Source organism: Balearica regulorum, chromosome 31, assembly GCF_011004875.1.
Source record: "Balearica regulorum gibbericeps isolate bBalReg1 chromosome 31, bBalReg1.pri, whole genome shotgun sequence".
NCBI lineage: Eukaryota > Metazoa > Chordata > Aves > Gruiformes > Gruidae > Balearica > Balearica regulorum.
The window spans coordinates 381,969-396,457 of NC_046214.1; the positions used below are offsets into that span (position 1 = coordinate 381,969).

At 52.7% G+C, this 14,489-nt stretch overlaps 1 protein-coding gene and 1 pseudogene across 1 annotated transcript; one reads left to right on the forward strand and one right to left on the reverse strand.

The window, feature by feature from the left end:
* The window catches only part of LOC142598829 (scavenger receptor cysteine-rich type 1 protein M130-like), a 351,168-nt pseudogene that overhangs the window by 49,816 nt on the left and 286,863 nt on the right, over nt 1-14,489 (reverse strand).
* Nucleotides 8,074-9,051, forward strand: LOC142598807 (olfactory receptor 14A16-like). Its single transcript, XM_075738232.1, has one exon. The coding sequence runs from the start codon at nt 8,074-8,076 to the stop codon at nt 9,049-9,051; it is 978 nt and encodes a 325-aa protein (XP_075594347.1).

Genomic DNA, 14,489 nt, shown 5'->3' on the forward strand with positions numbered 1-14,489 from the left:
AGGAGTGGCACTGGCTGTACTGGAGTGGCACTGGGAGGCCTGGGCTGAGCCAGGGAGCCAAACTGGGAGCACTGGGGCAGAACTGGGAGGACTAAGGGGACCAAGGGAATTGCTCTGGAAGCACTGGGGCAGTACTGGGAGCACTGGTGAATGGCACTGGGAGAACTGGAGCGCAACTAGGAGCACTGCAGGGAGACTGGGAGCTGGAATGGGAGCACTGGGAGGAATGGTGTGGCACTGGCAGCACTGGGGGAAGCCAGGAAGCCACACTGGGGACACAAGGGCTGAACTGCAGACACTGGGCGAAGTCAAGGAGTTGCACTGGGAGCACTGTTTTGGCAGTGGGAGATGTACTGGGAGCACTTGGGTGAGCTAGGAGAGGCACTGGGACCAAGATGGCTGTACTGGGGGAGCACTGTGGCATCACCGGGAGGACTGGGCAGAGGCAGGAAGGCACACTAGGAGCACTGGAGATGAGCCAAGGACCCACAGTGGGAGAAGTGGGATGGCAGGGTGAGCCATACTGGGAGCACTGGGGCACCACTGGGAGCGCTATGGCTGCACTGGTAACACTGAGGTGGCAGTGGGAGTACTGGGGAAACCCAGTGAGTGGCACTGGGATGGCACTGGGAGCACTGCAGGGAGTCAGGGAGCTGCTCTGGGAGTACTGGGGCAGCACTGGGAGAACTGGGGTAGCACTCTGATCCTCACTGGCACCAGTGGAGTGTCACTGGGAGGACTTCTCACCTCTGTGCCTGGCAAGATCATGGAACGGATCCTCCTGGGAACTGTGCTCAGGCACATGGAACACAAGGAGGTGATTGGTGACAGCCACCATGGCTTCACTAAGGGCAAATCCTGCCTGACAAATTTGGTGGCCTTCTACGATGGGGTGACAGTGTTGGTGGGTAAGGGAAGAGTGACTGACGTCACCTACCTGGACTTGTGCAAAGCATTTGACACTGTCCCGCATGACATCCTTGTCTCTGAACTGGAGAGACATGGATTTCATGGAGGGACCACGTGGTGGATAAGGAATTGGCTGGATGGTCGCACTCAAAGACTTGTGGTCAACAGCTCAATGTCCAAGTGGAGAACAGTGACGAGTGGTGTTCCTCAGGGGTTGGTATTTAGACCGGAACTGTTTAACATCTTTGTTGGTGACATGGACAGCGGGATCGAGTGCACCCTCAGCAAGTTTGCCGACGACACCAAGCTGTGTGGTGTGGTTGATACGGTGGAGGGAAGGGATGCCATCCAGAGGGACCTTGACAGGCCTGAGAGGTGGGACCGTGTGAACTGCATGAAGTTCCACAAGGCCAAGTGCAAGGTCCTGCACATGGGTCGGGGCAATCCCAAGCACAACTACAGGCTGGGGGCAGAATGGATTGAGAGCAGCCCTGAGGAGAAGGACTTGGGAGTGTTGATTGATGAAAAGCTCAACATGAGCCGGCAATGAGCGCCTGCAGCCCTGAAAGCCAACTGTGTCCTGGGCTGCATCAAAAACAGCGTGACCAGCAGGTCGAGGGAGGGGACTCTGCCACTCTTCTCTGCTCTCATAAGACCCCACCTGGAGTACTGTGTCCAGCTCTGGGGTCCCCAGTACAAGAAAGACATGGAGCTGTTGGTGTGAGTCCAGAGGAGGCCAGGAAGATGATCAGAGGGCTGGAGCACCTCTCCCATGAAGACATACTGAGAGAGTTGGGGTTGTTTAGCATGGAGAAGAGAAGGTTCTGGGGAGATCTAATTCTTTCTAGGTCTTCCAGTATCTGAAGGGGGCCTACAGGAAAGCTGGAGAGGGACTGTTTATCAGGGAGTGTCGTGACAGGACAAAGGGGAATTGGGTTTAAACTGAAAGGGGGTAGATTGACACTAGATGTTTGGAAGAAATTCTTCATTGTGAGGGTGGTGAGGCACTGGAACGGGTTGCCCAGAGAAGCTGTGGATGCCCCATCCCTGGGTGGTATGAAGGCCAGGTTGGATGGAGCTTTGGGCAGCCTGGTCTACTGGAAGGTGTCCCTGCCTATGGCAGAGGGGCTGGAACTAGATGATCTTTGAGGTCCCTTCCAACCCAAGCCATTCTATGATGATTGTAACAGAAGGAGATATTCAGAAAGTTGATCAAAATCTCTTTTATGAAGGAAAAAGAAAAAAACAAACAAACAAACAAAACCAACAAAAAACCCCCAACACCAGTTTAGAGTTAAACAACAGATGAGCATAGCTGTAAGTGCTGTGGAGAGATGTGATGCCATCTGTCCCAGGTAAGTTTTTGTACTCCAGTGATGCGCAACAGAGAGGGGTAAATTCCATGTTACGGTCACAGTTAGTTCCTTGGCAGGTAGAGCTGGTGGAGAATTTTTATTGTCATTCCTGTTCTGTCTGGTGAGAGGGTGCATACAGAGTGCATATAACAGAAAGAATCTCAGAAGATTGTGAAAAAGTAAAAGATTTGAAACAGGGAGGAAATAGCATAATAGAATAGAATAGGATAGACCAGACTAGACTGGACTAGACTAGACTAGACTAGACCAGAATATTATAGAATAGAACAGAACAGAACAGAACAGAACAGGAGCAGTTCAAGCTGGAAGGGACAATCTACCCCAACTGCAAAATAGGGCTCTTCTCACTCAAGCCATTAAAGATCAAAGGGGATTATTGGATTATTGGCTGTGCGGTCACTGGTGTGTACATGTTCTGGCACGGGCTTTTCCAAAGGCAACCATCACCTCAGCTCATGTACCTCCAGTGTGAACTTATCCACAGGTCATCGTCCATTTGACTCCTGTTCACACTGGAGTTTTAGCAAGTTCCCTTGCTGCCCCCAAAGCTACTCGCTGGTGGGAGCAGAGTGGAGAAAAGAAGAGATGAGATGCCCTGCAGGACTTCATGCGTACAAGGAAGACCTGGTCAGAGACGTAAAAGTCGGGGTGAGAAAGCAGAGGGTAGGATCCTGAGAGAAGGGAAGAAGGCCAAGAGCAGGACTTCAGGAGAGCAGACTTTGACCTGCTGGGCACCCTGCTTGGAAGAATCCCATGGGATATGGTCCTGCAGAGAAGGGTGCAGAGAGCTATTGATGGCTAAGGATCTCCTCTTAGAACTCCAAATGCAGAAAGTCAAGAAAAAGTGGCCAGAGGAAAACATGGATGAGAAAGGAGCTCCTGACGAAAACCAAGCATGCAGAGGAAGCACAGAGAAGGTGGAAGCTGGCTGCCTTCCAGCCTCAATGGTGCTGCGCTGCTGGGCTGGAGAGAGTCATTTGTACATGTGTGTCTGTCTGTGCGTGGGGGAACTGGGGAGCTGAGGTGGTCCTGGGGCCAGCGCCTGGATAGACGGAAGGTCTAAGAGCAGCTCCTGGAGGGATCCATGTTGTCTGTGTGTCTACATAGCTATACATTTTCCTCTAATATAACCAAGTGTACAAAACAGCCCCACCCTCATTTCTCCATTCCCCGCTGACCCTGGTTTGGCTTGTTTTGTACCCTCCTTTGGTGTTTTGCAGACTCTGCTCATGGCAATTCCTACCTGGGTCTGTTGAGATCTGCAACTCCTCATGCTGTTCTCTTGAGAGACTACACCACCATCAGGGTGAGCCACCCGCACACAAACATTAACCGCTGACCAAATGGAGCTTCAGTCCAGAGGGACCTGGAGAAACTCGGAGATTTGGCCAAAAGAAACCTCGTGACGTTGACAAGGAGAATTGGCCAGCCTGGCCTCAGGGAGAAGAACCAAGCTGTCCATCAGGGCCAGCTGGGACCTGCTGTGCTGAGGAGTGACTCTGAGGAGAAGGGCCTGGCAACTGCGAGGGACACCATAGGAGCCAGGGGTTTCTGCTCCCTGTGAAGAAGGCCAGTTGCATACGGGGCTGCGTTAGGACGAGCATGGTCACCCAGAGCAGGGGAGTCCTTATGGCCCTTGACACCTGTGTTGGTTTTGCGTGGCAAGGTTTTGGTAGCGGGGGGGCTACAGGGGTGGCTTCTGTGAGAAGCTGCCAGAAGCTTCCCCTGTGTCTGATACAGCCAATGCCAGCCGGCTCCAAGACGGACCCGCCGCTGGCCAAGGCCAAGCCAATCAGCGCCTCTGTGATAACATATTTAAGAAAGAGAAAAACAGGTGGAGAGCGCTTTTGCAGCCAGGGAGAGGAATAAGAAGATGTAAGAACATCTGCAGACACCAAGGTCAGTGAAGAAGGAGGGGGAGGAGGTGCTCCAGGCGCCGGAGCAAGATTCCCCTGCAGCCCGTGGTGAAGACCATGGGGAAGCAGGCTGTCCCCCTGCAGCCCATGGAGGGAGGATGAGGGGGTGTAGCGATTCCACCTGCAGCCCGTGGAGGACCCCACGCCGGAGCAGGTGGAGACACCTGAAGGAGGCTGTGGCCCCGTGGGAAGCCCGCGCTGGAGCAAGCTCCTGGCAGGACCTGTGGATCCGTGGAGAGAGGAGCCCACGCCAGAACAGGTTTGCTGACAGGACTTGTGACCCCGTGGGGGACCCACGCTGGAGCAGTTTGCTCCTGAAGGTCTGCACCCCGTGGAGGAGACTCACGTTGGAGAAGGCCGTGAAGGACTGTCTCCCGTGAGAGGGACCCCACGCTGGAGCGGGGGAACAATGAGTCCTCCCCCTGAGGATGAAGAAGCGGCAGAAACACCGCGTGAGGAACTGATCGTAACCCCCACTCCCCGTCCCCCTGTGCCGCTGGGGGGGGCGAAGGTTGAAGCCGGGAGTGAAGTTGAGCCCGGGAAGATGGGAGGGTTGGGGGGAGGTGTTTTTAAGATTTGGTTTTATTTCTCATTCCTCTACTCTGTTTTGCTTAGTAATAAATAAGATGAATTCCCTCTCTAAGTTTGGTCTGTTTTGCTCGTGATGATAATTAGAGAATGATCTCTCCCTGTCCTTATCTCGACCCGCAAGTTTTTTTTTTTCATTGTACTTTTTCTCCCCTGTCTAGAGAAGGAGGGGAGTGATAGAGCGGCTCTGGTGGGCACCTGGCCCTCAGCCAGGGTCAACCCACCACACACCGCACTGGTAGGGACCCCCACACATGGCTTTGTCCCAGTTCTTGGCTCCCTCTTTTGCTGGAGCTGGGAGGAGCTGGAGAGTGGCCAGAGGAGATGTGGCCAGGTGGAGTTTGGGGCCTGAAGCAGATGGGCTGTGTGGAGGGGCTGGGAGACCTGGGCTTCTTTGGGCCCTTTGCCCAGTGGTGGAGAGGCTGAGGGCAGTCTAGGAGTAGCCTGAGACTGCTTGAAAGGTGGTTTCTGAGATGGTGGAGCTTTTCTGAAAACTGGGAAACATCATGAGAAAGAAAAGATGGCACCAAGTGCAGCTGGGGGCATCCAAGATTTCCCTTTTCCTGCAGGGAAAGAGGTGCAGTTGTGGGACACCGTAGGACATCCTGTGGTGGAGGCATCTGGGGGCAGTGGCAAGGCTGAAAGCCCCCAACACAGCCAAGGTCGTGGTCTGCTGGGCTGTGGCTGTTCTCTCTGCAGGTGATGCCTGTGAGGAGACATCTTCTCATTAGAGCACCAGGACTTCATCGCCCCCTTGTCACAACCTGTGAGCCTGAGAAAGATTGTGTGGTAGTCCTGCTCTAGGCACTGCACATCCCCACATCACACTGGCCCAGGAAGAGCCCTGAGACACGTGTGAGGGACAGGGTCTCCCCTCCAAGGGGTTGGGGGTCACAGCTTGGACCTTTAAATTGATGAAACACACCCAGGTTTCCTCATCATCAGAGCCACCTTGCCATTGCCTTTGCCTCCCTGTCATCACTGCCTCCACTTTCCTGCTCTAACCAGCCCCAGAGCTGCTTTGTCAGTCATGGCCCTCAGGGGGACCCAGTAATGCTCCAAGAAACTGTGGAGTTTGCATCGGACTGTGACTTCTTGAGAGGTTTCATCAGCTTCCTCTCAGGGTCTGAGCTTCATGGACTCATCCCCAAACCCACCAGAGGGGTCATTAACATGCCGCCTTGGGCTGCTCCTCTGCTGCTGCTCTCCTGGGACAAAGGGACCTCATGGCAAGTGGGCTGTGCTGCAGAGAGACATCTCTGCCCAGGAGCAGCTCCTCTGCACAGCCCAGCAGGGCTGAGGGCTCTGCCTGCAGGCACCAAGGGGAGAACAGCGAGGCAGAGAGAGCTGAAAGGCAGTTGGAAATGGGAGGATGGCTGAGAGCTCACGGAAGGAGAACTCTTCAGAGCCCTTGACACGGTGAGTCTCTGGGTGCAGGGCAGTGCCGATGGGGTTCCTGGAGGCATCTCCTCAAGCTGGCAGAGCCCACAGCTCACGGGATCTGCTGGGTGGACTCCCTGTGCAGAGGCAGGTTTGACCGGCTGTGAATGCAGGTGTGCAGCCAGGGGTGCCCAGTTGTGTCCTTCAGAGCAGGGTCCCTGCAGCCCAGGGGCTGTGTGCTGGGGCAGGGACTCTGCCGCCTGCCAGGGTCAGCACTCAGCCTGCCCGGGGAGCTCCCCAGGGCACTGCAGGGAGAAGCTGTGGGTGGGAGGAGCGACCCCCTGGAAGGGCAGGGCAGGGTCCTTCTGCTCTTGAGAGGGTGCTGTGTGGGTCAGGGCTGTTCACAGCTCCAGATCACCCCTGGGACATTTCCCAGGGCACATTTCAAGAAGCACATCAGGGCAGGGGCTACCTCGGAGTAAAGGTAATTCCCAGGGTTGGTGCTTTCAGTTCCCTGCTGTGATGGTCAGAGGAAATGGTAATGGAGCTGTCAGGTTTGCACAAGAGTCGAACTCCTACAGCATTACAGTGAGTGATGAATGTGGTTTTCAAGGCACCTGATAAACTCACATGACCCATATCAGCTTATATAAAATATTAACATATCTTTTCTGTCTCTTAAAGGGCTGATTTGCCCTTCTCCTTAAGACCTGCCAACACAGAGGTGGCCCTGGGCAGTGCCCTGCTGCCAGGAGGGGTCTGCAGGGCAGAGCTGAGCACACAGAGGGTGGGATGGGCTCTGTGAGCAGGGACAGGGAGGAGAGGTGTGGACAGAGCAACAGCTCCTGGCAGGGACAGCTCCAGGCAGCAGAGACATGGGCAGGGAGTGGGAGGAAACTGCAGACAAGCCCTGGGCTAGGCTGCCTTCAGCCTGCTCTCTTTTGGTCCCTCCCTCTCGATGTCTGCTGGGCGTTGTCTGCTGAGCAAGGAGCTGACTCTGCCTTTAGGACATCCCATCTTCAGGACATCTGGCTGTCTGCTTTGCCTGTGCTGCTGGGCTTGGGAGCTGCCCCAGAAGAGCACGGCTGTGCTGTAGGATCCCAGGGAGTGCTGAGCCATCCCTCGTGGCTTGCCTGTCTCCTCTCAGATTGCTTTGCTTCTTTCTGAGAGAGGCCATGTCCTCCCCTCTCAATCACAGCTCCACCCCTGGGCTGGCAAAGAGAAGAGTTTGCAGATCTCCCCTTTGAAACACAACTCCCCTGATTTCATCAGAGTCTAGTTGCTTTTTTTTTCTTAAAGGGTAATTTAATGCACAGTCATGCTTGAGGTACCAGAAGTTAAGCACAGGGCATGTGGGAACAAGACTGATGGGCAATGCAGCTCTCCTGACTCTGCCCTGAGACACAGTAACCTGAGTCCTTTTGCCGGTCTTGTCATAAGAGTCCACACTTTCAGTCATAAAATATGTGATTTATTCCTGTAAAAATAGTACTCACCACATGGGATGGTGCAAACAAAAAAAGCAACAGCGAAAATCACCATAAAGACATGCTCAGCCTCTCCTCTGCAGCCCACACTCCTGGAGTGGTGAGTGCAGACACTGAACATTCCCATGAAGGGTGAATTGCATCTGACATCCCTTGTGACCATCAGGGGTATCAAGAACCAGCTCCCACGTATTCACTGCAGCAGGGCAGAGCTGAGTCCTTGGCAGCACAGGGGCAGAGGTCCTGCTCCTCAAAGCACACTCAGCCAGCACAAAGCAAAGAAAGGAAAGGCCTTGGAATATTGTGGGGCAGGGGTATTTCTATGAAAAATAGGGTGGCTTTGCTCAGAGAAGTCTGTTGTAATTTTCCCCTGTCTTTTCCTCCTTAGGACAATGTCCCCATGTCAAAACCCAGCAAATGTCCAACAGCAGCTCCATCACTGAGTTCCTCCTCCTGGCATTCGCAGACACACGGGAGCTGCAGCTCTTGCACTTCTGGCTCTTCCTGGGCATCTACCTGGCTGCTCTCCTGGGCAATGGCCTCATCATCACTGCCATAGCGTGCCACCACCACCTCCACACCCCCATGTACTTCTTCCTCCTCAACCTCTCCCTCCTTGACCTGGGCTGCATCTCCACCACTGTCCCAAAAGCCATGGCCAACTCCCTCTGGGGCACCAGGACCATCTCCTACACAGGATGTGCTGCACAGGTCTTCTTCTTTTACTTTCTGATGTCAGCAGAGTATTCCCTCCTCACTGTCATGGCCTATGACCGCTACGCTGCCATCTGCCAACCCCTGCACTACGGGACCCTCCTGGGCAGCGGAGCTTGTGTCCACATGGCAGCAGCTGCCTGGGGCAGTGGGTTTCTCAATGCTGTGCTGCACATGGCCAATACATTTTCTATAGCACTCTGCCAGGGTAATGCCCTAGACCAGTTCTTCTGCGATGTTCCCCAGATCCTCAGGCTCTCCTGCTCAGATGCCTACCTCAGGGAGGCTGGGCTTCTCATGGTTAGTGTCTGTCTAGCATTTGGCTGTTTCATTTTCATTGTGGTGTCCTACGTGCAGATCTTCAGGGCTGTGCTGAGGATCCCCTCTGAGCAGGGACGGCACAAAGCCTTTTCCACATGCCTCCCTCACCTGGCTGTGGTCTTCCTGTTTATCAGCACTGGCATATTTGCCTACCTGAAGCCCCCCTCCATCTCCTCCTCATCTCTTGATCTGTTACTTGCTGTTGTGTACTCGGTGGTACCTCCAACACTGAACGCCCTCATCTACAGCATGAGAAACCAGGACCTCAAGGATGCCATGAGGAAACTGATGACTGGATGTCTTTCAGCAGCCATAGACTGCCCATGTTCCTCTGCAACTGTGTCCCTGTGTATGTCGTGACAGGCCAAGTCTTTCCTTCTTTATTTTTTTTTCCTTTTTCCACTTTTGATGATGTTGTCTTCAAATAAATATAATTATTGCTCCTCTTCAATATCCACCCATCTTGTGTGACCAAGAGACTGCTTATATATGGGAAACCATTTCATTTAAGCAAGAGAAATGAGCCTGCAGTAACTTCTTTGTCTAAGATCCATTCTCAGCATAGCAGAAATGACCAGGAAATAGAAACACCTTTCTGGCTGCCCCAGCTTGGGGCAGGCTGCTTTGTCCCAGGGGAATTAGGGGCTCTTGAGGACCACAAGGGCCAGGGCTCTTGTGCAAGCCTGGGGAGACACGATGGCACGGAGGGGGTGCAGACCCCTCAGGATATGCTGGAGAGGAGAACAGGGGACACAGGGTGCCACTGACCTCCTTTTCCTTGTGCCCACCCATCTCTGCCCCTCAGGAGTTTCTCTTTTTGCTGGGAAGGTGGCAGGAAGAAAGTCCCTTCTTGTGCACATCAAAGCTAAGGAAGATATTTCCATCTTGTGTGAATGCCTCAGCCTGGCAGATAGGGAATGCCTGCTGCTGGGGGTGCCTGTGCTCAGTCATGCCTCAGGAGCTGACCTTGCTCTCTTCCCCTCCTTCACTCCCCACCCAGGATCCTGGAAAATGCACGACCCTCCTGGAGTGAGGTCCCACCACTGCAGGGGAAATGGGAAGGGTTTGAGAGACGCATGGGGGTGCAGGCAGAGAGAGGTGTATGTATAGCAGTGAGTGTGTTAAAGGCAGGAAGAAGACTTGAAGTAGTGGTGGGGCTGCGGGGGTGTCTTGCTGAAGGGAATCAGGCTGAATTTTGATTTGGAGGCAGCAGCAACACCAGAAGGACATGCATTTCAGTGCTGGGATATGGCAATAAGTACAGGAGTCAAGCAAGTCTGGGACTGGGATATTTTGGGTGCCAGAGGACATTAGCAGGGCATTGGAAGATGCCAGAGGGGTTGTGGGGAACTCACAGGCATTGTAAAATCCTCAGGTAACCACAGCTTTGTCTTTGCAGGCACAGCCAGTGAGGCCAAAGTGGCACATACAAGTCCTTCATTTGCTGGCTGCAGAGGGAGACAAGGAAGCTTAGCATAGAATTACCAAGGTAATTTCTTCTCTTATTTCAGCTGTGCAGGCAGTGGTGCCTCAGCCTAATGCCTGGAGGACCCCAGTAGAGAGGAAAGCAGGGTTTGTATCTGTTACAGTACAGTTGTGTAGACCAATGCAATCCCTCCCGTTAAGGGATGGGCTCATCAGTTACTACATCCTTGTCCCGTGCAGGTGGTACAGACAAACGGTCAGTGGTACGTTAATTCTCTTTGTTCTAAAGCGATGTCCCGCTCAGGTGGGGGGATTATCCTGGATGCTGGTCGGTTGCTGTTCTGGCCGTGGTTATACGCCCAGTTTTTTGAAAGGTAAACCTTCCATGGGTTTATCATGGACATGGGATGTTTTCAGCCGGTAAGAGCTGGCTTAGCTTGGGTCTTCAGGTCAAATGGACCGTGAGGTAGAACCTCATAGTCTCAATTAGTGTTCATTCTTCTAAGCAAGTTGTACCGCAGTTAGCATCTTGCCTTTCACCAGCATCAGTAAAGCTTGGGAGATCCCAAGGTCAGAGTGAGATGAGGAAGCAGGAGGAGGTATCTGAAGTCCTCAGGGAAACTGGAACAGGCACGGGACAGTGTAGGACCATCTGTGGTGCAAACAGCTGACGGCCTTGGTGTGGCTGGGCCCTTCTCCAACACCAGGACAGAAGTCCTTGTCCTCTCCACAGTGGCTGCTGTCTCCTCCAGTGAATCCCATGAGAAGGCACCAGTCCCTTACAGTCCCAGGGCTTTGTGGCCTCCTCACCCACTGCCCATAGAGCCTGGGAGCTGTCCTACCACTGACCTGCACTTGGCATCACGCACACACCTCCCATCACACTGCTCCCAGGAAGAGCTGTAAGCATCTCATGAGGGAAAGGATCCCCTCTTCAGGGAATGGGGGTCAGGGCTTGGCCATCCTGCTTGGTGAAACACATTTAGGGCTTTCACAGCCACCTCCACATTTCATTTTCCACATGTGACCAGTGCCTCTGACTTTCTGTTGTACCAGCTCCCAGGGATAACCACAGAATCATAGACTGGTTTGGGTTGGAAGGGACCTCAAAGATCATCTAGTTCCACACCCCTGCCATGGGCAGGGACAGCCTCCACTAGACCAGGTTACCCAAAGCCCCATCCAACCTGGCCTTGAACACTTCCAGGGAGGGGGCATCAGCAGCTTCTCTGGGCAACCTGTTCCTGTGCCTCACCACCCAGACAGGGAAGAATTTTTTCCTAATATCTAATCTAAATCTACCCTCCTTCAGCTCACAGCCATTACTTCTTGGCCTACCACTACATGCCTTTGTAAATCTCCTTGTCTGGTCATTCCTTCCATGGTCTCTTGAGTGATCGTCCTCCCTGGGGCACTCTAACACTCTCAGAAACTTGGAGGTTTGCTGCTGACTTTTACTTCTTTAGGCATTTGTTCAATCTTTCGGGACCTGCAGTTCAGGAAGATGGCACCAGGGGGCTAATTAACATGCAAAACTCCCTAATGAGAGCCAACGCTCTGTGCATGATTTTCCTTTAGGTCTCAATTCTTATGTGGTTAATTAGAGAGATTTCAGGAGTCTAGTCAAAGTCAAAAGAGTTCAATACTCAACAGTAAGGAAGGATTCTTTTTTTTTTTCCAACGGTTCTTGATTTTTCTGCTCACACATTATGTGATATCAGAAATCCTCAGTTCATATTGATCCTGAGTGTCTCCTGATGGAGTTTGAATATATATTCTGTAAATTCTCATGAATTTTTTCATAGGACATGGACACGGATCAGCAAGATGATGGCACTTTCTCTCCCTCTATGGAAAGAGAGACTTATACATCCATTTCCAGAAATGTATTTCCTGCCAACACTTTGAATGGGGAAACTGTGTTCTGGTGACACATTTGTATCGTCACATGATGCATCTACATTTCATAGCTAAAGGGAGCTTGGAGCAAGGAAGGTAGGAGGAGTTGGATAGATGACCCTATATTTCTTTGCCATCAAGAAATGGCCACAGCTGCTATCACTTCCTTCATGGCACCCCTTTCTTTGAGCTGGCCACACCTTTATGGGATGTACCATGGCCTAACACCATGACCCGCCAAGCGCCAGACCTCAGTCGATATGCGGAGGCCCAGAGCACAACCAAATAAAGAGGCCCAGAGCCCAGATGTGGAAAACAAATGTCACTCCTGTCTGCAAGCAGGAAAAGAAGGAAGACCCAGGGAACTACAGGCCAGTCAGACTCCCCTCCCTTCCTGGGAAGATGATGGAGCAGCTAACGCTGGAAACCCTTTCCAGGCGCAAGAATGTTAAGGAAGTCATCAGGAGTCGTCAAGGCCCAGGGCCTTATGTATGTCCAGTTTGCCTGAGTATTCCCTGATCTGATCCTTTTCCAGCAAGGCACATCTCCATGCTCCAGACTTTCCCCCTGCTCTCTGGCACCTGAGACTCCTGAAGGCCGATCTTGCTGACAAATACTCAGGCAGTGATGGCATTTGGCGCCTCAGCCTTTCCCACGTCCTGCATCACCAGGTCCCCAGTCTCACTGAGCAATGGGCCCACAGCTTCCCTAGTTTCCCTTTTGTTCCCTGTCTACTTACAGAAGCCCTCCTTGGTTTCTTTGGCATCCCTTGCCAAATTCCATTCCATTTGGGCTTTAGCTTTCCTACCGTTGACCCTGCATGCTCAATGTCTCTGTGTTCCTCCCAGGTGACCCGTCCTTACTTCCACCCTCTCTATTCTTCCTTCTTGTGTTTGAGTCTGGCCAGGAGCTCCTTGTTCATCCACACAGCTCTCCTGGCATTTTTGCCTGGCATCGTATTCGATGGGATGTGCTTCTCTTGAGCTTGGAGGAGGTGATCCTGGAATATGAACCAGCTTTCTTGAGCCCCCCTTCCCTCCAGGGCCACATCCCATGGGACTCTTCCAAGCAGAGCCTTGAAGAGACCAAAGTCTACTCTCCTAAAACCCAGGGCTCTGAGATTGTTTTGACCTTCCTTCCTGCCCTCAAGGAACCTGAACTCCATCATCTCATGGTCACAAGGCTGCCTTTGACCTTCACATCCCCAACAAGCCCCTCATTGTTGATGAGGATGAGGTCAGGCAGACCACCTCTCCTCATTGGCTCCTCTGTCACTTGAGTGAGGAATTTCACATCCATGCACTCCACAAACCTCCTGGCTTGCTTATGCCCTGCTGTGTTGTCCTTTGAGCAAATATCGGAGTCGTTGACATCTCCCATGAGGACCAGAGCCCGAGAATGTGAGGCTGCTCCTATCCGCCTGTTGAGGGCCTTATATACTTCTTCTTCCTGGTTGGGTGGCCGATAGCAGACATCCACTATAATGCCACCCTTTCCTAGTCTCACTTCAATCCTCACCCTTAAGGCAACCCTCTGTTGGCTCCCTACCCATCCCTAGACAGAGCTCCATGTACTCCAGCTGTTCTCTCACAGAAAAGGCAACTCCCCCTCCTTGTCATCCCATCCTCTCCTTCCTCAAGAGCCTGTATCCCTCCATTGCAACATCCAGTCATGGGAGTCATCCCACCATGTTTCCAAGATCTCAACAAGATCATTGCCCTGCAACTGCACACCAGTCTCTGAATCCTCATGTTTATGCCCCATGCTGCATGCGTTAGAGTACAGACACTTTAGAGAGGAACCCCAGCATGTTGAGTTCTTGGAGAGGGTGTGTGAGATCTCTCCATCATGGTGTTTTGTAAGGCATTTCCTTGCTTACATGCAAGTGCTGAACTTGAGCCCCATTTTGTGGTTTTGTGATCCCTTCCCACCACATCACCCCATGCCCTTGCTCATTGATCCTGCCTGTCACTCCCTTAGAGGACTGCTGGTTACTCCCTCCCTCCCCCATCATCCTTAGTTTAAAGCCCTCCTTATGAGGTCAGCCAGCCTGCTGGCAGAAATAGCTTTGCCCTGCTTAGTTCAGGCGGATCCCACCTCTGCCAAGACGATGCTAGTCTGCAAGCAGGGTCCCATGGTCGTTGAACCCCAAACCCTACCCCAGTTAGTTAATTATTAACTTCTCCTATTAGCGCCTTTCTGTTTACAAATGAGATGATTGATGAGAACACCACCTGGGCCCCCATGCCAGTCACTTCCATCTGAAGTGAGGCCAGAGGAGGGCCACGAAATTATCAGAGGGCTGGAACATGTCTGCTGTGAAGACAGGCTGAGAAAGTTGGGGTGGTTCAGCCTGGAGAAGAGAAGGCTCCGGGGAGACCTTATAAGCTTTCCTGTACCCGAAGGGGCCTACCAGAAAGCTGGAGTGGGGCTGTTTCAATGGCATGTAGTGACAAGACAGGGTGTAATGGCCT